Source organism: Pseudophryne corroboree, assembly GCF_028390025.1.
Source record: "Pseudophryne corroboree isolate aPseCor3 chromosome 3 unlocalized genomic scaffold, aPseCor3.hap2 SUPER_3_unloc_103, whole genome shotgun sequence".
Lineage (NCBI taxonomy): Eukaryota > Metazoa > Chordata > Amphibia > Anura > Myobatrachidae > Pseudophryne > Pseudophryne corroboree.
In genome coordinates, this window is record NW_026967498.1 from 141,263 (window position 1) to 164,695 (window position 23,433).

The following is a 23,433-nucleotide window of genomic DNA, read 5'->3' on the forward strand; positions in this document are numbered from 1 at the left end:
GTCCATGTCACTTCTAGTAATCCCACATGAGTGTCCATGTCACCTCTAGTAATCCCACATGAGCGTTCAGTATTGATCAAGCTCCAGTTTAAGCATCCTAGCCGTTTTTTGTTTTTTAATAATCATAAAAGCAATGATTACAGGTAAAAAATTTCAGTTATAGAATTATATATTGTATCCTGTAACACCCTGGGTCTTGTCTACTCCTTTTATATATTAATGTATTTTATTTCCAGCAGATGGACACACAAGCAGGAATATCTCAGAAGGACATCTAATGTTATCCCCGGATTGTGAAATAAAAGATAATGACAGTAGACAGAATTCTCCAGCTGCTAACCCCATTACCCCAATTATACATCCAGCTCTATCAGCTGATCCCTCTGATCCTGGGAAATGTTCTCCTGATCACTCTGATATTGGTGCATCTGATACAGCTCTGAGAGTAGATACAGTGTTTCCCTGTTCTATAGATGCCAGATGTTTTGCACAGAACACAAAGCGTATTACCAATCAGCCAGTTAAGGCAGGTGAAAAGCCATTTCCATGTTCTGTGTGTGGGAAATGTTTTACATATAAATCGGCTCTTGTTACACATCAGAGAAGTCACACAGGTGAGCGGTCATTTCCATGTTCTGAGTGTGGCAAATATTTTACATATAAATCAAATCTTGTTAGACATGAGAGAAGTCACACAGGTGAGAAGCCATATTCCTGTTCTGAGTGTGGGAAATGTTTTACACAGAAAACAGCTCTTATTGGACATGAGAGAAGTCACACAGGTGAAAAGCCATATTCCTGTTCTGAGTGTAGAAAATGTTTTGTACGGAAATCACGTCTTGTTGCACATCAGAGAACTCACACAGGTGAGAAGCCATTTCCATGTTCTGAGTGTGGGAAATGTTTTGCACAGAAATCAGCTCTTATTGGACATGAGAGAAGTCACACAGGTGAGAAGCCATATTCCTGTTCTGAGTGTAGGAAATGTTTTGCAACTAAATCATTTCTTGTTATACATCTGAGAAGTCACACAGGTGAGAAGCCGTATTCCTGTTCTGAGTGTGGGAAATGTTTTGCACAGAGATCACATTTTGTTATTCATCAGTATGCTCACACAGGTGAGAGGCCATTTTCCTGTTCTGAGTGTGGGAAATGTTTCGCACATAAATCAGTTCTTGCTACACATCAGAGAAGTCACACAGGTGAGAAGCCATATTCCTGTTCTGAGTGTAGGAAATGTTTTCCACAGAAATCACTTCTTGTTATACATCAGAGTAGTCACACAGGTGAGAAGCCACTTCCATGTTCTGAGTGTGGGAAATTGTTTTCATCGAAATCAAATCTTATTAGACATCAGAGAAGTCACATAGGTGAGAAGCCATATTCCTGTTCTGAGTGTAGGAAATGTTTTGCACGGAAATCATCTCTTGTTATACATCAGAGAAGTCACACAGGTGAGAAGCCGTATTCCTGTTCTGAGTGTGGGAAATGTTTTGCACACAAATCACATTTTGTTATTCATCAGCATGCTCACACAGGTGAGATGCCATTTTCCTGTTCTGTGTGTGGGAAATGTTTCGCACAGAAATCAGCTCTTGTTACACATCAGAGAAGTCACACAGGTGAGAGGCCATTTTCCTGTTCTGAGTGTGGGAAATGTTTTGTACGGAAATCAGCTCTTGTTACACATCAGAGAAGTCACACAGGTGAGAAGCCGTATTCCTGTTCTGAGTGTAAGAAATGTTTTGCACGGAAATCAGATCTTGTTCCACATCAGAGAAGTCACACAGGTGAGAAGCCGTATTCCTGTTTTGAGTGTGGGAAATGTTTTGCATATAAATCAAATCTTGTTACACATCAGAGGAGTCACACAGATGAGAAGCCATTTTCCTGTGGTGAGAGAAATAAATCTGCTCTTGTTGAACATATTAGACATTACTCAAGTACGGAACCATTTAAATCTTCTGGAGTATAATTATCACTGTCATGCAATGTTCGTTAAGAGTGAATCCTATCTCCTATGCTTTATAAAATATACATGCTACCACTGGGTGATGTAATCAGACGTCATGGCCTGGTCTGCCACTGCTATGCAGATGACCTGCTTTTTGCTCCATGTACTGAGAACCTAATACCAATCCTAAATAGTTGTCTAGCTGAGCGCCAGGGGTGGATGATGCCAGCCCAGCATTACATGGTCCAAGGTACTAGAAGCAGCTTCTGCCTCCTTACTGCCCTGCTTGCTTGCTTCTACAGATGAAAGACTGTTACCAGCAGTACCAAGAATCTCCTGTAATTCAGTAATTCATTTAAGGGTTGAACGTTTAGCTTTGCAGCCCTGACCATGGATCTCGCTGCCTTGCACAGTCCAAGAGACCACCACTCTAGAGACCTTCACAAGCAGACTGATGACTGTTACTCACGCTTTTCATTAATGTACCTCTATTTACTTCCTAAATAATACATCCCAAATGCTTAGGTCTTTTTTCTGCTGTTTATTTTGTATCTTGTGCTTTGTGTAAATGTGAATGTCTAATACCAGTTTCCACAATCTGTATTGCTGCACGACAATATGGCGGCCATTGGAACGTGTTTTCACTTTTTCTAGTTTGCCTAACTTGTTGCTGACACTCATCTTGATAAGGAGTGTCGAGTGTTTTCTGATACAAGATCCTATCCATATATACCCTGTACATTATCGTGTGCATTAGAGTCACTCGGGTTCCATCTGCGGTGGTTTGTTGTATGTTACATCTATATGGTGCGGAGACTCCCCTGTATTTCATAATAAAAGCTTTTGTTTGCATCTAATGCATTATAGCTTTTATTTTTTATTCTGTTTTATATTCCCGTCTGAGTAATTACGCCATAATGTCTAATCTTGGAGTGGACCCCAGAAGATGTAAAGAAACCGTGTAAGTGTTCCATCATTCTGTTTCGTGTAAGCATACAGGTAAGTGATGGCACGGTGGTCACTGACCGTCACATTCCGGTGGTATAATGGAAGTGGACTGTCTGGACTTATTCTAGTCTATTGCAGAAATAAAAAAATCAGCCTTTATCCTGCTTAAAAAAATTACAAAGCCCATAAATCAAGCTTGGCCGGACAAGACAGAAGCCACATTAATGGTGGCACATCATATAGGCTGAGGACCCATGCTTCTGCTAGATATGGAATAACTCCTTTACCCACAAAAACCTTCCCTTCACCATTCACAATGTCCACCATTGCCCCTTCAGAAGGGACACAACTTTCCTTTGCTTTTTCCACCTCCTCCTTCACAGAGCCCAGGACCACCTCCATGACCATTTCATGTTTATCTGGAGGCCAGGCATCTGGGAGGTTCATGGCCTGAGATGGCCACAGAACCACCAGGTAGTGGGCAAGAAAAATCCACAGCCTCCTGAGGAACTGGAGAGTCCAAGGATCCACCCCGCATGAGGCAGAGAAGGGTCAACCACAGGGACTGGCTCACCAATTTCCTTCCTAAAAGCTGCTCTTTACCCAGTTTGGTACCTGTGGGATCCCACTCCAATTTCCCTTGGGAGTCCTTACCCTCACTAATCCCTTCTGAACCTACCAGTTCCTTCCCCTTCCAACCACTCCTCCTTTTTAAGCTTTTCACCACCTGCTGTGTGAGTCCCATCCAACTCCTCCATTCCTTGACTCATTGGTGTAGCAACCCCCTTCCCCCACCCCCACCACACTGCTACACTGCAGTTAAGCGGTGAGACTTGCTGCTAGCAGTACTCACTACTCAGCACACACACTCACATCATGATTACACAGCTGTGCCAGATATACTGTCTCACTGACAACCAGGACGAGACACTCCCAGAAAGGCATGTATGTATGAGTACGGAGAGAGTGGGCGCAGTGGGGCTGCATGACTGACAGCTGAGCCTGTCACGTCAGTGAGGTGACAAAATGCAAGATATAATTACCTAGCTAAATCAGTGCAATGTTACATGTATTAAATGAGCACCAAATATATTGATTATTAGATAGCAGCTCCTATGCGGCAACTGGATGCCTTAGACGATATAGATTTGTTTAAGTATCAATAGAGACATAAAAGAGCGCTGATGGTATATAAATAAAAATATTTCTAATATTTATTAGAGTTCAACACAATAAAAACAGTTATGCCAATAATAACCAGATAAAATGTAGCCACAATATTTCTGATTGTATATAAACTGTATACATATTCAGCTGTAATCACTCACATTAGATCGATTGTATTTCATTGCAGCTGAATCAGCTGATATGTGCAGTACTGCGGTCCATTAATTAACATATTAGAGTGTAGGAGTACTCCAATTTATGTATATACCAGAGGAATCCCACGGTATGAAAGTGGATAATTTAAGTAGTTCAATATCCTCACTTATAGGTCAGTGTTCTCACCCAATGTTGGTAATCTCCGCTGGTTCCCGTCAATAGCAAAGTGCAGTGTGAGCTACAAGCGGCTGCAGGTATCCTTCACAGATGGACCAGAAGGAAATGCCGCGAGCTCCGATGATCAGTCTGCAGACAGGTGCCCCGGCACAGCGGAGGGCAGTAGCGTTCCGTCCCGTGTGACAGCAGTGAGGATCAATGAAATTGTTTATAGCAGGGTTAAACGAAGTGGATGAATCTCCTTCAATGGACCGGCAGTAGCTACAACCCTCAATGCGTTTCTCCGCCACAGGCAAACGGCGGTTTCCTCAGGAGATATGAATACCCAATGAAGAAGTAAATGGGTATTTAAACCGTTTGTATCCAATTGGCTTTTGAGTGGTGATATGCACACCTGAGTGAATGCTCGGTGTTGCTTAATTTGTATAGAGTTGATCCACATGATGTAATTAATACAGGTGCTCTTTTGTTAAAAAGAAAAAGGAACTATACAGATACAGGTTGAGTATCCCTTACCCAAAATGCTTGGGACCAGAGGTTTTTTTGGATATCGGATTTTTCCGTATTTTGGAATAATTGCATACCATAATGAGATATCATGGTGATGGGACCTAAGTCTAAGCACAGAATGCATTTATGTCACATATACACCTTATACACACAGCCTGAAGATAATTGTAGCCAATATTTTTAATAACTTTATTAAACAAAGTGTGTCTACATTCACACAATTCATTTATGTTTCATATACACATTATACACACAGCCTGAAGGTCATTTAATACAATATTTGTAATAACTTTGTTTATTAAACAAAGTTTGTGTACATTGAGACATCAAAAAACAAAGATTTCACTATATCACTCACTCAAAAAAGTCCGTATTTCGGAATATTCCGTATTTCGGAATATTTGGATATGGGATACTCAACCTTTAATATCAAGCTTAAACAATAAAATTAGTACTCCTAGTAGATAGTGGTGGGAAAACAAAGAACACACTAATCCCCATATATATGTATATACAGATAGAATTTCTAATGACACACATACCTAATATGTTGCTTTATTACTTTGACTTTATATACGTCTTGCTTTATAGAGATTTATAGAGATTATTTTTTATATATAGTTTGAATATTTATTCTCCTCTCTATTCCTTTGAAGGGGTTTCGTGTTTCAAGTTATTCCCACCACTTTCTGAAAACACATATATTCAATATAAAAAGGAATCTCTGAGCAGTATAACCATTAATTTAATTAGAAAGCTCCAAGAAACAAGTATTTCAAAAGAGCTCATAATAACTAGACAGCTAAAATAGCTCAGTGAGTAAGTGACTGAGCTACAGTGAGAGAGGTCATCGGTTCAAATCCAACCTAGACTCAATTACTTTATATAGAATTGTTCATATGTTTTAATGTTTACAGCCATTTAGAATGGTTGAAACGCACCCCAATGGTTGTTATTGGAGAATACATTTATATTATAGGTTTAATCTATTAGGTACGTATATTGAGAAGAGGCAACAAATAAATCACAAGTTGTGGCAAGATTAAGGTGAAGGAAATATCTACAGCTGTATAAACTATTTATAACCCACCCAAAGCATATCGGACCAAACCACTGTATTCGAAATAGTAGGAGAGAAAATATTCAAATAGATGTTCCGAAGATATACAGATAATAATTAAACTGAAAAATCTTTTCTGAATCATCAGTCATTGTGACAGAGACCATCTGAGTAAGCCATGTGCATCGTCATATTCAGTGTAAATTGGTGAATATATATAATATATATATATATATATATATATATGAGTCTATTGTTGCTCATATCACACTAGACAAAGAATAATCCAGAGATAGATACAAAGTACCATGTGTATAATATACTCCGTAGATATCTCAAAGGATATATATGTATGGATAGACTAAGTTTCTCAACAGAAGGATAAGAAAACAGCCAGGGAAAAAAAGGGGGGAGGGAAGAAGAAAAAAAAGGAAGCTATAGGATAAAATAGAATAACATACAGATATTGATTCATATATTATTCAGCTCAATGTTTTCGTTGAGACCTAGAGGGAACAAAGTATCTATCATACAAATCCAGTATGCTTCCCTCTTACAGAGGAGGTTATATCTATCCCCACCTGGGAATGTCTGTTTTATATGTTCAACTCCCTGTATGGACAGAACCCCACAGTCACCTCCATGGAGTGAGCAAACATGTCTAGGCACACTGTGTTTAGTTGACTTTTTTTTTTTTTTTTTATTCTTTATTTTTCATTTTATAATATAAAACATTTTCCAAATATGTTAACATACATATCATAGAATAGAATGTAGACAGCAGTCTCATGTCTTAACAACTGTCGTTATATACAACAATAAATGTTTGCAGTTAAAAGGAATCAACAGTTTCGTCTGTCTTTTCTTAAACCGTGCCACGTTTGGTAGATTGTACAAAATCTGGGATCAAAAACAACCTCATATCGATATCGCTTAATAACATAGCTTTTATAGAAATTGTGAGGTAGTAAACATTTGGAAACAAATAGATAAAGAGGAGGACAAAGGGAAGAAGGGGGAGAGGGGGGAAACAGAATGGGGAGGGGAGTAAGTAGGCCACATATGTAGCAAATACAGAAGCCAAAGCGGGGGCCTTAAGGACCCCCGTCCTCAATGTATGGTCAGGGTGCATAATCAGCATAGGTGTTAGTGATCTTGAATTCAATCCAAGGGAGCCAGGTAGCTATGTAATCTGAGTATTTGTCCAAGGCGGCAGAATAAACATCCTCCATATGCATATAGAAGTCAATGCGTTGGAACCACTCCCATATTGTCGGTGAGTTAGTGGATTTCCAATGCACCGGGAGTACAGCTCTTGCTGCGTTATTTAAGTGTTTAAGGAGGGATTTCTTGTAGCGGGAAAGGGGTATATCTGAATGCGATAATAGCCAAAAGTCCGGACCCGGCGGGACAGGGCCACCCAAAATCTTTGTGGATAGGTCCATGATCGTATTCCAAAAAGGGGCAATCGACAGACAATCCCACCATATGTGTATCAGTGTGCCCGTATCCCTACCACATCGCCAGCACAAAGGGGAAACTGAGGGGTAGAATTTATGCAGAAGGGACGGGCATCTATACCATCTTGTTAGTAATTTATATTGCGTTTCCACAACGTCCAGACTAGTGGAGCATTGTGCCATGACCTTGCAGTGTGTGTCCCAGTGGATCTTGATTCCCCGTTGCATGAAGTCTCTATCCCATGCGTCACAGAAAGAGGGGACAGTAGGAAAGGAACCTTGTTGAAGAATCTTATAGATTCCCGACACTACATGTGTGGGGGTTATCTCCTGGTCGCACATGGACTCAAAAGGCGTGAGAGTTTTATACAAGTCTATTGTCTCTCGTTTCGAGGTAACAAAATGGTGTACCTGAAGGTAAAACCAATAATCTTTAGAAGGAATGTCGCCCGCTCTCCGTATTTCAGAGAACGTTTTGAGTTTGCCATGTGCAAGCAAGTGACCCACCCTAGTCACACCCGCCCCTTCCCATCTAGAAGCAATCCTATTGGACCCACCCGGGGGGAATAACGGGTTGTCGAAGATAGGCATAAGGGATGTTCGTTTTGACGAGATTCCCATCTTATAGCGAAGCGTCCGCCATAAAGCCAAAGTAGGTCCCACAGTGGGATGTGATGAGCGATTAAATCTAGGGAGCCAGGGCACTACTTGTAGGTTAAGGCTGGTAGAAGACGACTCCAGTTCGACCCATTGCTTCCTATGTGAGATGGGACGGGACCAGTCTACAACTCTATGCAGTATTGCGGCGTGGTAGTATGCAGAGATCATGGGCAATTGCTGTCCGCCTTGGGATTTCAGTCTAGATAGGTGGCTATGTTTGAACCTAGGTTTCCGACCGCCCCAAACAAAGTGGCTTATCGCCTTGTGTGCTTCAGCTAAAAATTGAGGGGGAAGTTTTAAAGGAATGGTTTGAAAAAGGTATAGCAACCTGGGGAGAATGTTCATCTTTACTATATTTATACGGCCTAGCCATGAAAACCTCTGCGTGAGCCAGTGCCCCATCTCCTGTCTCAGTTTGCGGAGTAGTGGGGTATGATTAATAGCAGTTATAGTGTTAAGTGTCGATGGAATCTGGATTCCCAGATACGTAATATGGGATTTTTGCCATGTAAATTGGAATGATTGCGATAGGAGGGATGCCGTGGCAGACGGAAGTGTGACATTCATCGCCATAGATTTTGAATAATTAATTTTAAAATTTGACATATCTCCGAACCGTGCGAATTCCTTCATAAGGTTAGGTAGAGAGATCAATGGATTCGTTATGACTGCCAATAAGTCATCAGCAAAGAGGGCCAAACGATGGTCAGTGTTACCTACCCGTAGTCCCACAATGTCAGGGTTGCATCTGATCGCACGTGCCAGTGCCTCCATGCATAAAACAAAGATTAAGGGTGACAGCGGGCAACCCTGGCGTGTGCCGTTAGTAATTGATACGGGCTCCGAGAGGACGCCATTCACCCTAATCCGAGCAGATGGGGCCCTATATAATGAGAGAATTTTTTGTAAGAAAACATCCCCCAGACCCAATCGCCGAAGCACTGCCTCCATAAAATCCCAATCCACCCGATCAAAGGCCTTTTCTGCGTCTGTGGAAAGGAGCATGAGAGGCGCATTCGTCATCTGCGCGTGCGCTATTAGATCAATAACTCTAATAGTATTATCTCTGGCCTCCCTGCCCATAACAAAGCCAACTTGATCTGGGTGGATTATATCTGGCAGTAGCGGTTTAAGACGATTAGCCATGAGTTTTGCAAATAATTTTACATCTACATTTAGTAGCGATATTGGCCTATAGCTAGAAGGGAGCGTCGGGTCTTTGGAATCTTTTGGAATGACAGTGATATGGGCGCTCAAGGACTGGTTCGAAAAAGGAGCCTTTGGTGATATGGCATTGCAGGCCTGTAGGAGAAGGGGGCTGAGTTTATCCTGAAAGGCCTTATAATATGTGACTGGGAAACCATCAGGCCCCGGGCTTTTACCGCTGGGAGTCGCCTTTAAGGCAGCTAGCAATTCTTCCTCAGTAAAGGGGTCGTCTAGTGCCCGAGCAATGTCCGGTGGGAGAGTCGGGAAAGAGATCTCATCCAAAAAATTTTGTATGTTGTGTTTGTGATCAGCGTGTGCAGCTGTCGGCCGCCTAGAATTCAGGTTGTATAAGGTTGAGTAATAAGTATGGAAGATCGCCGCTATCTCCGTATCAGAGGCCCGGGATACCCCGTCAGCACCCGTGAGCTTAGGTATGTATGTTAAAGATCTCTGGGCTCTGAGAGCCCGTGCCAGAAGCTTTCCGGGTTTATTTCCCCATCTATGATATTTATGTCTACATTTACGGAAAGCCCTACGAGTTCCGTCACTGAGTAAAGTATTAAGGGCTTGCCTCGCTGTTTGGAGTTCAACAAAAGTATCTGACGCCAACGTGGATTTATGAGTCAATTCCAGTATTTTTATTTTTTCTAATAAGGCGTTTCTACACTCAGCTTTCTGTTTTTTCATATGTGAGCCTAGTTGTATGCACTGGCCTCTAATCACACATTTGTGTGCCTCCCATAACACCACCGGAGATATATCTCCAGTCGCATTCAGAGAGATGTAGTCGTCTATTGCTGTCTCAATTTGGCCCCAATACACAGGATCCCGAAGGAGTTGTTCGTTGAATCGCCAACGCCAGTGTTTGGGGGGTGGATGACGAAGGGCGAGGGTTAGCGTAATTGGTGCATGGTCTGACATTGTTACTTGGCCGACAGCTGCATCTACCAATAAATCCAAATGGGCATGGCTCACGCAGAGGTAATCTATCCGAGAATATGAGTTATGTGGGGGTGAGTAAAAGGTAAAATCCCTGTCTGAAGGGTGCAGAAGACGCCAGGCGTCAACCAGTTGAAAATCATGTAAAACAGCTCGAAATCGCCTGGACTCTCTAAGAGTATTTCGTGGAGACCCAGAGGAGGAATCCAAGCGAGGTTCAAGGATCCAATTAAGATCTCCACCCACCACTAGAGTACCCAGTAGGTTTTGCTCGATTAGTTCCAACGATTCTCTAAGAAACCGGGTTTGGCCCTGGTTAGGAAGGTAGAGGTTTACAAAGGTGAATGTCTGATGGGCCATGGTAGCTCTAACCAGGATCCCTCTCCCATCGCCGATCAACTTTACGTAGACATCCTGCAATCTCAAATGTTTGGCAAAAAGAATGGCAACACCCCTAGCCTTCGCTCCAGAGTAATCGTTATAGTAGGCAGTGGAAAAATGACGAGAGCGAAGACCAGGGGAAGCCCCTTGCTTGAAATGTGTTTCCTGCAGGAAGACAACCTCCGCCCCATCAGTATGTAAGGTGTGTAGTAGGCCTGATCTCTTTTCAGGGATATTTAAACCCTTTACATTGTACGAAACAATTTTTAAGCTAGCCATATAGAATAGAAAGCAGGGATCGATTGACTGAATGATACATCTCAATTACGACTCCGACACACTTCTGCACCCTGAAATAACTGAATTTGATAGTGGCACGGGAAGGGGGGAGTAGGTGGGTGGACACATGAGGAAAGAAAGGGAGACATAGGATTTGTAACATAAAAAAGAAATGGAAAAACCAAAAAAGAAACATAGACAACAACATATAGTAGCAGTCTCTGCATTGATAGCCACGGGTATAATTTAAGTATCCCATGGTCTAAAAAATATACAGCAGAGAGGGGGGTCCAGAGGGTGATATCGGGCTCAACAATTTTAGGTAGGTAGGTAAAGTAATAATCTAATAATCTAACGGGATACATTCTAGGCAGGAAGGAAATGGGTAGAAGGAAACAAATCAAGGGGGGCAGGCACTCTCAGGGCCGTTGGGGCACATACATTAAACAGCTAATAAAAGAATCAATGTGAGCATGTAGTGGGGTAACCAAGAGCAAAAAAAAAAGGATATCACAATTTATGGTGGTCGACCGGATCAGGAAATTTCCGATGTTTCATCAGGTTTGCCACTCCGATTGCGTCGTCTGGAGGTGCCCACTCTTTTCCAAGGCTCCCTGCGGGGCATTGCCGAAGTGGGAAGCTGCAGTGGGTCCGTCCAATTCGGCAGTGAGATTAGTGGTAAGCCCAGTGCGGTGCAGAATGATGGGACACCATCATAGTCCTCAAGAACATGTCTGTCTCCGTCCCGGGTGACTTGGATACTTAGAGGAAAGCCCCAGCGGAATCTGATATCTTTCTTCCGAAGAGCTTCCGTGAGGGGATGGAGAAGACGCCTCTGCTGTAGGGTCATCCAGGAAAGGTCTTGGAAAATTTGTATGTGGTGGCCATTGAAATCTATGGTCGAGGCCTGTCTGGACTTCTGTAGTATAGTCTCTTTCACTTGAAAGTAGTGTAACCGGCATATGACATCTCTAGGCCGCTCCGTGGGTGCTCCCCTCGGCCGTAATGCCCGATGTGCTCTGTCAAATTCTATTTGGGAACTGGGATCGACACCAAGAAGGTTGTTGAATATTGTAGTCAGTGTCGCCACCAGGGTATGGGGTTGCACGTCTTCAGGTAAACCCTTGACCCTCAAGTTGTTCCGTCGACCTCTGTTGTCTATATCATCTAGTCTACGTCTCATTTCATTGGTGGTACGTGAGTATCGAGATACTAGATCGTGGAGGTCAGCGAGCTTAGAGTCCGTTGCGTCTCTGTGATCTTCCAGGTCGACCACTCTGTTTGCTACTTGCGTGAGATCGGACTGGATGGTGGATAGGCTCGCCTGTAGGGAATCATGAATTCTTTTTTCCATATTAGACAAATCTTGTTGAATGTCTTGGCGAGTCGGAAGAGAGCGTAGCTGCATGAGGACTGCCGCCATATCCGCAGAGTCCCTGCCCGCAGGTCCAGCTTGGCGGTGTTTCGGAGAGGGCGAAGCCTCGGTCTTCTCCATTATGGTTGGCGGGAAGGAGTCAGGGAGAGGCGCGGAGGTGGCGGGATCAGGAACAGGGGCGCCAAATAGAGTATGAAAGGCTGCAGCTTGTGTGGTCGCGGGTTTGGTTTTTGACTTAGTACCAGAGCGTCGCCGTTTTGTCATCTGTCTAAGTGGAGATAGCAGAGTCCAGAACGATGCCCCTAGATAGGAAACATTAGGACATATCCCAATTCGAAGTAGAACCCGTTATCCCCTCTGCGTGGTCTGGCCTTGCTATAGCATAATATACGTCAGATGGGCTCCTGCAAGCGCTGGGGTCAGCAGCATGGTAACATATAGAATATGGTGGTTCCTGTTCTGCTGTTGGTATTTACGTAGCCCCTGTGGGTAGGCCGCACCTGTGTCCGCGGCTGTCAGGAGAATGGCTACTGTCAGGAGAATGGCTACCGCTGGGCCGCAGGGGCTGTGGGTCAGGTAATGTGCCTCACTTAGGCTCTTCAAGTAAATCGCGGCCCGGGGGGGTCCGCAGTATATAATAAGAAAGTAAAGGTGGGAGGTGGTCCGCAGGAGGCCGCGGCGATCACCAGGTTTCCCTCCGCCCGCGGCGTATCAGAGCGGCCGCCACTACGGGGCTCCACCGTCCGGAGACCCCACTGGTTCTTTTTATATAGGCTGCGATAGCGCAGTGGGGCTCAGGAGGTGAGGAAGGAGCACAAAGAGGAGTGTGCAAGCACACGGGCCTATGGAGGAAGGGGGGGTAACCCTTCTCGTCCAGGGGCAGCTCAAAAAATCCAGTCCCCGGCTCCTGTCAGGCGAGAGGGCCGCAACCCGCAGAGTCGGCTTCCAATTCCGCGGCTCCCTCCCACCTATGTTTGAGCACGGGGATATGCGGGCTGGAGTATGTGTATTGGGGGATGGGGAGTCTCTGGAGAGGCGAGAGAGGGCAATCACAGGCACACAGACCGGGACCAGGGCAGGCCCGAGAGGGCACCTCTTACCTCCCTGCCGTCTGCTCCCTTACCGGTTCGCGGTTCACGAGGCACCCGCCGTGAACATCTAAGCCGCCAGGAGCCGTGAGGTTTCAGCCGCCAGGAGCTGCGGCGCTGATGCAGGGGACGCCGGGTCAGGTGCCGCGCGTCTCCCGGCAGCGATGTATCTTAATACATCCCGCCCTAGAGGTGTAAAACCAGTTTGGTCGCAGTCGCTCACTGATCCAGAAGCCCATCCGCAAATGCAACTATAGGACGCGCTTCCAAGGTTCCAAAAGCGATGCCAACTCTGCCTTTTGCTCCTTCAGGTTTCAGGCGCGCTCCTTTTTGACTTCACACTTATCTTTTTCTGTTTATTTCGTTTTCCTACAAGTGGAAACCCTTAAACTCGCCGCCGCTGATGTGGCACGACGCAGAGCGCGGGTAATTGCGATCCTCTTTTTTTTATTACATTTATAATTAATTTTTTTTTCAACTTTTTTTTTAGCGGTTTGAAAAATTGTTGTTGCCCTTACCCTAGTCTCTTGCTCCAAGTGATCTGTAGTGAGGTCATTAGTACCACAGCGTTGGTTTCTTGACCTCATTGTCTTGGACTTCTGATCATTGTGATCTATGCACTTCTTGTGTTCCTTCTAAAAGCACTGTTCAGAAATCTGCACTTTATCTTCTCTCCCCAATGTATGGTGGTAGCGCTGATATTCTGTGGGATACGCCTGATTCCTCTACTGGTTACTGCTGGCATAGTCCTTGATAAAAAGGCTCTTGTTCTCCTGATAGAGTCAATGAGTCCCGACCAGAATTGGTGATTTTCTTCTATTTTTTATATATAAAGTTTTTTTTTGTGGGTTTTTTTTTTACTTGCGTTGTGTTTTTCTTGTTTAATTAATGGTTGTTAATGCAAATGTAATTTTGTGTAACATATTTTTGAAAAAATCAGAGGGTCAGCGAGACAATGTATCATTTACTATTTGCTGCTAATGCCCCCAAAACAACCGGACCTCCCAAATGTAAGTAGAAGGAACTGAAGCAGGTATCTTCCATACCTTCATACATGGACATTTCCAGGTAAGGGTCAGGTAAGTTTTTTTTTTTTTTAAACAACAACCCTAATTCACCTACAAGTTGTCAAAGTCAAATTGCACATTTTGATATTTAGAATACACTATGGAATTTACCAATGGATGAGTCTACGATGCATGCGTCAAATACGCATGCTAATGGCTAATACGGTAGGGGGTGCGAATGACCGTAACGACAAGTTACTGTGCGCATTACGGTAGAAGATGCATTTGTTAATAAATATACTGTACCAAAATAGCTAATATTTCTTACATACACTCCAATGTATTACAGCCAGAAATATAAATTCCTATAGTGTGTAACATACAGTATCAGATTGCTCTGTCCAAACAGCCATTGTTTCCATGTAAGATAGACCTTGGACTGAGTGAATGTGTAAATACCGTTGTTTGCCCCAATTGCTAACACGAACAATTGCGTCTTGGTCCCGTGTTGCTCTGACAAACAATAAGACAGATACGATACAATAGCTAAAGATACGCAGATTCTTCATTGTGTGCTTAACACACATTCATGTAAACCAGAATGCTGTGTATTTATATTCAATAAAATGCAGACCAGATATTGATACTTGTATTAAGAGTGATATGTCATATGTATTATGTATTCTGGCTTTATGGTTTACACCGCACTGACCTGTCCCCTACACAATGAGTTATACATAGCCTTTACACAACTGGTTAACTGTGTGTGTGTGTGTGTGTGTGTGTGTGTATGATATATAATAAGAATTTACTTACCGATAATTCTATTTCTCGTAGTCCGTAGTGGATGCTGGGGACTCCGTAAGGACCATGTGGATTAGCGGCTCCGCAGGAGACAGGGCACAAAAATAAAAGCTTTATGACTAGGTGGTGTGCACTGGCTCCTCCCCCTATGACCCTCCTCCAAGCCTCAGTTAGGATACTGTGCCCGGACGAGCGTACACAATAAGGAAGCATTTTGAATCCCGGGTAAGACTCATACCAGCCACACCAATCACACTGTACAACTTGTGAACTGAACCCAGTTAACAGCATGATAACAGAGGAGCCTCTGAAGAGATGGCTCACAACAATAACAACCCGATTTTTGTAACAATAACTATGTACAAGTATTGCAGACAATCCGCACTTGGGATGGGCGCCCAGCATCCACTACGGACTACGAGAAATAGAATTATCGGTAAGTAAATTCTCATTTTCTCTGACGTCCTAAGTGGATGCTGGGGACTCCGTAAGGACCATGGGGATTATACCAAAGCTCCCAAACGGGCGGGAGAGTGCGGATGACTCTGCAGCACTGAATGAGAGAACTCCAGGTCCTCCTCAGCCAGGGTATCAAATTTGTAGAATTTTGCAAACGTGTTTGCCCCTGACCAAGTAGCTGCTCGGCAAAGTTGCAAAGCCGAGACCCCTCGGGCAGCCGCCCAAGATGAGCCCACCTTCCTAGTGGAATGGGCATTCACAGATTTTGGCTGTGGCAGGCCTGCCACAGAATGTGCAAGCTGAATTGTACTACAAATCCAACGCGCAATCGTCTGCTTAGAGGCAGGAGCACCCAGCTTGTTGGGTGCATACAGGATAAACAGCGAGTCAGTTTTCCTGACTCCAGCCGTCCTGGAAACATATATTTTCAGGGCCCTGACAACGTCCAGTAACTTGGAGTCCTCCAAGTCCCTAGGAGCCGCAGGCACCACAATAGGTTGGTTCAGGTGAAACGCCGACACCACCTTAGGGAGAAACTGGGGACGAGTCCGCAGTTCTGCCCTGTCCGAATGGAAAATCAGATATGGGCTTTTGTAAGACAAAGCCGCCAATTCTGACACTCGCCTGGCCGAGGCCAGGGCCAATAGCATGGTCACTTTCCATGTGAGATATTTCAAATCTACCGATTTGAGCGGTTCAAACCAATGTGATTTGAGGAATCCCAGAACTACGTTGAGATCCCACGGTGCCACTGGAGGCACAAAAGGAGGCTGTATATGCAGTACTCCCTTGACAAATGTCTGGACTTCAGGAACTGAAGCCAATTCTTTCTGGAAGAAAATCGACAGGGCCAAAATTTGAACCTTAATGGACCCCAATTTGAGGCCCATAGACACTCCTGTTTGCAGGAAATGCAGGAATCAACCCAGTTGAAATTCCTCCGTGGGGGCCTTCCTGGCCTCACACCACGCCACATATTTTCGCCAAATGCGGTGATAATGTTGTGCGGTCACCTCCTTCCTGGCTTTGACCAGGGTAGGTATGACCTCTTCCGGAATGCCTTTTTCCCTTAGGATCCGGCGTTCAACCGCCATGCCGTCAAACGCAGCCGCGGTAAGTCTTGGAACAGACAGGGTCCCTGCTGAAGCAAGTCCCCTCTTAGCGGCAGAGGCCATGGGTCCTCTGTGAGCATTTCTTGAAGTTCCGGGTACCAAGTCCTCCTTGGCCAATCCGGAGCCACGAGTATAGTTCTTACTCCTCTCCGTCTTATAATTCTCAGTACCTTGGGTATGAGAGGAAGAGGAGGGAACACATACACTGACCGGTACACCCACAGTGTTACCAGAGCATCCACAGCTATTGCCTGAGGGTCCCTTGACCTGGCGCAATACCTGTCTAGTTTTTTGTTGAGGCGGGACGCCATCATGTCCACCTTTGGTCTTTCCCAAAGGGTCACAATCATGTGGAAGACTTCTGGGTGAAGTCCCCACTCTCCCGGGTGGAGATCGTGCCTGCTGAGAAAATCTGCTTCCAGTTGTCCACTCCCAGAATGAACACTGCTGACAGTGCTATCACATGATTTTCCGCCCAGCGGAGAATCCTTGCAGCTTCTTCCATTGCCCTCCTGCTTCTTGTGCCGCCCTGTCTGTTTACGTGGGCGACTGCCGTGATGTTGTCTGACTGGATCAGCACCGGCTGACCTTGAAGCAGAGGTCTTGCTAGGCATAGAGCATTGTAAATTGCCCTTAGCTCCAGTATATTTATGTGAAGGGAAGTCTCCAGACTTGACCACGTTCCCTGGAAATTTTCCCAGTGTGACTGCTCCCCAGCCTCTCAGGCTGGCATCCGTGGTCACCAGGATCCAATCCTGAATGCCGAATCTGCGCCCCTCTAGTAGATGAGCACTCTGTAGCTACCACAGAAGAGACACCCTTGTCCTTGGAGACAGGGTTATCCGCTGATGCATCTGAAGATGCGATCCGGACCATTTGTCCAGCAGATCCCACTGAAAAGTTCTTGCGTGAAATCTGCCAAATGGAATGGAAACCACCATTTTTCCCAGGACCCTTGTGCAATGATGCACTGACACTTTTCCTGGTTTTAGGAGGTTCCTGACTAGCTCGGATAACTCCCTGGCTTTCTCCTCCGGGAGAAACACCTTTTTCTGGACTGTGTCCAGAATCATCCCTAGGAACAGCAGACGTGTCGTCGGGATCAGCTGCGATTTTGGAATATTTAGAATCCACCCGTGCTGTTGTAGCAGTACCCGAGATAGTGCTACTCCGACCTCCAACTGTTTCCTGGACTTTGCCCTTATCAGGAGATCGTCCAAGTAAGGGATAATTAAGACGCCTTTTCTTCGAAGAAGAATCATAATTTCGGCCATTACCTTGGTAAAGACCCGGGGTGCCGTGGACAATCCAAACGGCAGCGTCTGAAACTGATAATGACAGTTCTGTACTACGAACCTGAGGAACCCTTGATGAGAAGGGCAAATTGGGACGTGAAGGTAAGCATCCTTGATGTCCAGGGACACCATATAGTCCCCATCTTCCAGGTTCGCTATCACTGCTCTGAGTGACTCCATCTTGAATTTGAACCTTTGTATGTAAGTGTTCAAAGATTTCAGATTTAGAATAGGTCTCACCGAGCCGTCTGGCTTCGGTACCACAAATAGTGTGGAATAATACCCCTTTCCCTGTTGTAGGAGGGGTACTTTGATTATCACCTGCTGGGAATACAGCTTGTGAATTGCTTCCAATACTGTCTCCCTGTCGGAGGGAGACGTTGGTAAAGCAGACTTCAGGAACCTGTGAGGGGGAGACGTCTCGAATTTCAATTTGTACCCCTGGGATACTACCTGTAGGATCCAGGGGTCCACTTGCGAGTGAGCCCACTGCACACTGAAAATCTTGAGACGACCCCCCACCGCACCTGAGTCCGCTTGTAAGGCCCCAGCGTCATGCTGAGGACTTGGCAGAAGCTGTGGAGGGCTTCTGTTCCTGGGAAGAGGCTGTCTGCTGCAGTCTTTTTCCCTTTCCTCTACCCCGGGGCAGATATGACTGGCCTTTTGCCCGCTTGCCCTTATGGGGACGAAAGGACTGAGGCTGAAAAGACGGTGTCTTTTTCTGCTGAGAGGTGAGTTGGGGTAAAAAGGTGGATTTTCCCGCTGTTGCCGTGGCCACCAGGTCCGAAAGACCGACCCCAAATAACTCCTCCCCTTTATACGGCAATACTTCCATATGCCGCTTGGAATCCGCATCGCCTGACCATTGTCGTGTCCATAAACATCTTCTGGCAGAAATGGACATCGCACTTACTCTTGATGCCAGGGTGCAAATGTCCCTCTGTGCATCACGCATATATAGAAACGCATCTTTTAAACGCTCTATAGTCAATAAAATACTGTCCCTGTCCAGGGTATCAATATTTTCAGTCAGGGAATCCGTCCAAGCCACCCCAGCGCTGCACATCCAGGCTGAGGCAATCGCTGGTCGCAGCATAACACCAGTATGTGTGTATATACTCTTTAGGATTTTCTCCAGCTTCCTATCAGCTGGCTCCTTGAGGGCGGCCGTCTCAGGAGATGGTAACGCCACTTGTTTTGATAAGCGTGTGAGCGCCTTATCCACCCTAGGGGGTGTTTCCCAACGCGCCCTAACTTCTGGCGGGAAAGGGTATAATGCCAATAATTTCTTAGATATCAGCAATTTTTTATCGGGGGAAACCCACGCATCATCACACACTTCATTTAATTCTTCTGATTCAGGAAAAACTACGGGTAGTTTTTTCACACCCCACATAATACCCTTTTTTGTGGTACTTGTAGTATCAGAAATATTCAAAGCCTCCTTCATTGCCGTGATCATGGAACGTGTGGCCCTACTGGAAAATACGTTTGTTTCTTCACCGTCGACACTGGAGTCAGTGTCCGTGTCTGTGTCGACCGACTGAGGTAATGGGCGCTTTAGAGCCCCTGACGGTGTTTGAGACGCCTGGACAGGCACTAATTGATTTGCCGGCTGTCTCATGTCGTCAACAGTTTTTTGTAACGTGCCGACAGTATCACGTAATTCCTTAAATAAGACCATCCAATCAGGTGTCGACTCCCTAGGGGGTGACATCACTAATACAGGCAATTGCTCCGCCTCCACACCATTTTCCTCCTCATACATGTCGACACACGCGTACCGACACACAGCACACACACAGGGAATGCTCTGATAGAGGACAGGACCCCACTAGCCCTTTGGGGAGACAGAGGGAGAGTTTGCCAGCACACACCAAAAACGCTATATATGTATAGGGACAACCTTGTAATTAAGTGTCTATCCCTTATAGCTGCAATATCAAGCCAAATTAGTGCCCCCCCTCTCTTTTTTACCCTGTTTCTGTAGTGCAGGAGTGCAGGGGAGAGTCTGGGAGCCTTCCTACCAGCGGAGCTGTGAGGGAAAATGGCGCTTGTGTGCTGAGGAGATAGGCTCCGCCCCCTTCTCGGCGGCCGTTCTCCCGCTTTTTATAGGAAATCTGGCAGGGGTTAAATACATCCATATAGCCCCAGGGGCTATATGTGATGTATTTTTTTTGCCAATATAAGTGTTTTCATTGCTGCTCAGGGCGCCCCCCCTGCTGAACATATTGGGGTGCAGCGAAACGCGTCAGGACCCCCCTGCTTTACACCACTTCAGTTCCAACAATCTCCGATACGTGTCTGAACCAGCCTTGGATCCACTACCACTCTGCCGTGCGGCATCAAAGAGGACAACTCTAGCACTCACCACTATTAATGAGGATAATCTCCATCTAATATGGACTGCTACTCATGGAAGCCTTTCCACCTCTAAGGCGGTGACCGGTAACTATACAAACAAACCGAACTGTGCTAAACTAACCAAACCTCTTAACAACTGTGGACATTTCTGGGCATTTTAAAGGAACAGACACCGAGTGATCCTAAACAGCAACAGGACGAACTGAATGTGATGTGCTTCATGTATTAATTTTATTCATAATTTTTAATAATGAGATTAATTGTTTCTTATATGTTTTTACTAAAAATAAATTGTTAAAGTATTATATCAATCCGATCACTTTATTATTAGCGCTGCCTACCCACAATCTTTTCTGTAACCTACACGGGACTGACACTCCTGTTTCTGTGGCAGCTGCTTGGTGCAGCAACTTTATAAGAAGCGCCTGTTCTTTCCAGGGAGCTTTTTACATACGCCCCCCCCAGCGCCCTGCACCCTCAGTGACCGCGGTGTGAAGTGTGCTGAGAGCAATGGCGCACAGCTGCAGTGCTGTGCGCTACCTTTAGGAAGACATGGACGTCTTCTGCCGCCGATTTCTGGACCTTTTCTTTCTTTAGCATCTGTAAGGGGGCCGGCGGCGCGGCTCCGGGACCCATCCATGGCTGGGCCTGTGATCGTCCCTCTGGAGCTAATGTCCAGTAGCCTAAGAAGCCCAATCCACTCTGCACGCAGGTGAGTTCGCTTCTTCTCCCCTTAGTCCCTCGCTGCAGTGAGCCTGTTGCCAGCAGGACTCACTGAAAATAAAAAAACTAAGTCTATACTTTTATCCTAAGCAGCTCAGGAGAGCCACCTAGATTGCACCCTTCTCGGCCGGGCACAAAAACCTAACTGAGGCTAGGAGGAGGGTCATAGGGGGAGGAGCCAGTGCACACCACCTAGTCATAAAGCTTTTATTTTTGTGCCCTGTCTCCTGCGGAGCCGCTAATCCCCATGGTCCTTACGGAGTCCCCAGCATCCACTTAGGACGTCAGAGAAATATATATATATATATATATATATATAGGTATTGTTCCATTGAATATCAAGGACACCGTGTGTGGGATGAAATTGTTCAGGGTCACATAAGTAATAATTCGGTGGTTGTGAGGATATTGTCACATATTACGGCAACAAGTTATTAGCGATACCGGATTCATGTATATTACTGTATGATACTGTGGTCGGTTTGAACTGGTCTTTAGGTGGGAGCCCAGAAGTAACCTGTAATCACATCACAAGATTAGGTGTCACTCAGTGTTCCAGCTGACCAATGACCCACAGTGTACTGAATATGTCCCGCCCCTGGACCAATGGAAGATCTTACATTCCCCATTGTACTGTTATTGGAACATTGTATAAAAGGACGCACCTGGGCCAGGTTTCAGTCACCTTTCTCAGAGGTCATCTTGTAAGACGACTGAGGCCTGGAATCCGGTGGCGCAGCGTATGTATGAAGGTAACTGATCCTATTGTATTGGTATAGTTGTATTGCTAATTGTACTTGCATTTATTTCCCGTCTGTTGTATATTATTGCACGTATTACTGTATCTTTGAATTGTATTGTGTTGCTACAGTGCAGCATTGTTATCCCTTTGTGTCCGCTAGGGACTAATATATATGGTTATTGGGTTGGACCTTTAATCCAAACTCACCCATCTGTCTCGACTAAGTTATTTTGTTAATCTGGTGAAGCGTCAGGGACACTTCCGACACTCTACTAAGGTCTAAGTGTGTTATATTGCTGTAGCCATATATAGTCACCAAGGTAATACGAGAGCATCACAACGCTCAAAAGGTACGCTAAGTGGCGCTACACATAGCGTAACATTGAGGAAACTGCGCAAATGACTTATTGTCCATCGGTTTACTTTAAAAACAGTTTATCACAAAGTAAAAGAAAAAAACAGAACAGTTGAATAGACATAATTTATTTAAAACCAACAAATTATAAAATTAATTACACAGAGACTCTCCCTCCCCCCCGTAATATCATCCCACTATTCAAATGAGCTGTCAAAATTGGACATAGCCAAAATTACACCGGAAATCTTTTGTTTTTAAACAACTTTTTTTCATATCTTTAATACCAATATTTTTGTCTATATTTTAAACTTAAAAAATACTTTACTCTGCACAACAGCCTATGGGGGTCATTCAGACCCAGCCGCTATAGCGGCCCACAGCAGTTTGCTGCTGGTGGCAAAATAGACATGCGTAGCAGCTGCGCAGACACACACATTGCGGTCGCATCCCTGAGGGGTGAATGCGGGCGGGGCAGGATCATTTTCCAGGGGCTGTGTGATGTCACATCTGCGATCATCTCTGATTAACCCCCTATAAGCTTCCAGAGTGCACCTCATATCTCATCTTTTCCAAGTTACTACAAATGATATGAGATCGGTAGCAGCACTACTTTCAGGATTATTACACAGAACATACATAAAGGCTGACACAGCAAATAACAGTAACACATACAAGGGATTAATTAGAAATAAGGAAGCATAATCATCATTAAGTCTAATTATCAACTGGTTCTGTGCGGGACCCATACACCTCTTTACTGCCTCCAGCATCCCCTGGTACTGCACTGCGGCCATCTGCCCAGTCTCCCCCCACTACTGCCACCCGCCCTGTCTCCGCCCACTACTGCCTCCCACCCTGTCCCCCCAACCTCTTTCCCCCACTACTGCCACCGCCCTGTCTTCTTCCACTACTGCCACCCACCCTGTCTCCCCCCCACTACTGCCACCCATCCTGTCTCCCCCACTACTGCCACCCACCCTGCCTCCCCCCACTACTGCCTCCCACCCTGTCCCCCACTATTGCCACCACCCTGTCTCCCCCTACTGCCCCCAGCTGTCTTCTTCCAGTACTGCCACCCACCCTATCTCTTTACACTACAAATTATGAGATCGGTGGCAGCACTACTTTCAGTATTACACAGAACACACATAAAGGCTGACACAGCAAATAACAGTAACACATACAAGGGATTAATTAGAAAGAATAATA

At 45.2% G+C, this 23,433-nt stretch overlaps 1 protein-coding gene across 1 annotated transcript in view; it reads left to right on the top strand.

Annotated features, from left to right (window-relative positions):
• LOC134983256 (zinc finger protein 260-like) overlaps nt 1-2,811 on the top strand; it is a 77,055-nt gene extending 74,244 nt beyond the window's left edge. The window contains exon 6 of the mRNA XM_063948981.1: nt 237-2,811. Coding sequence (XP_063805051.1) covers nt 237-1,975 — 1,739 coding nt within the window. The 3' untranslated portion in view covers nt 1,976-2,811. The remainder of the gene's footprint in view (nt 1-236) is intronic.
• The last annotated feature ends 20,622 nt before the right edge of the window (nt 2,812-23,433 follow it).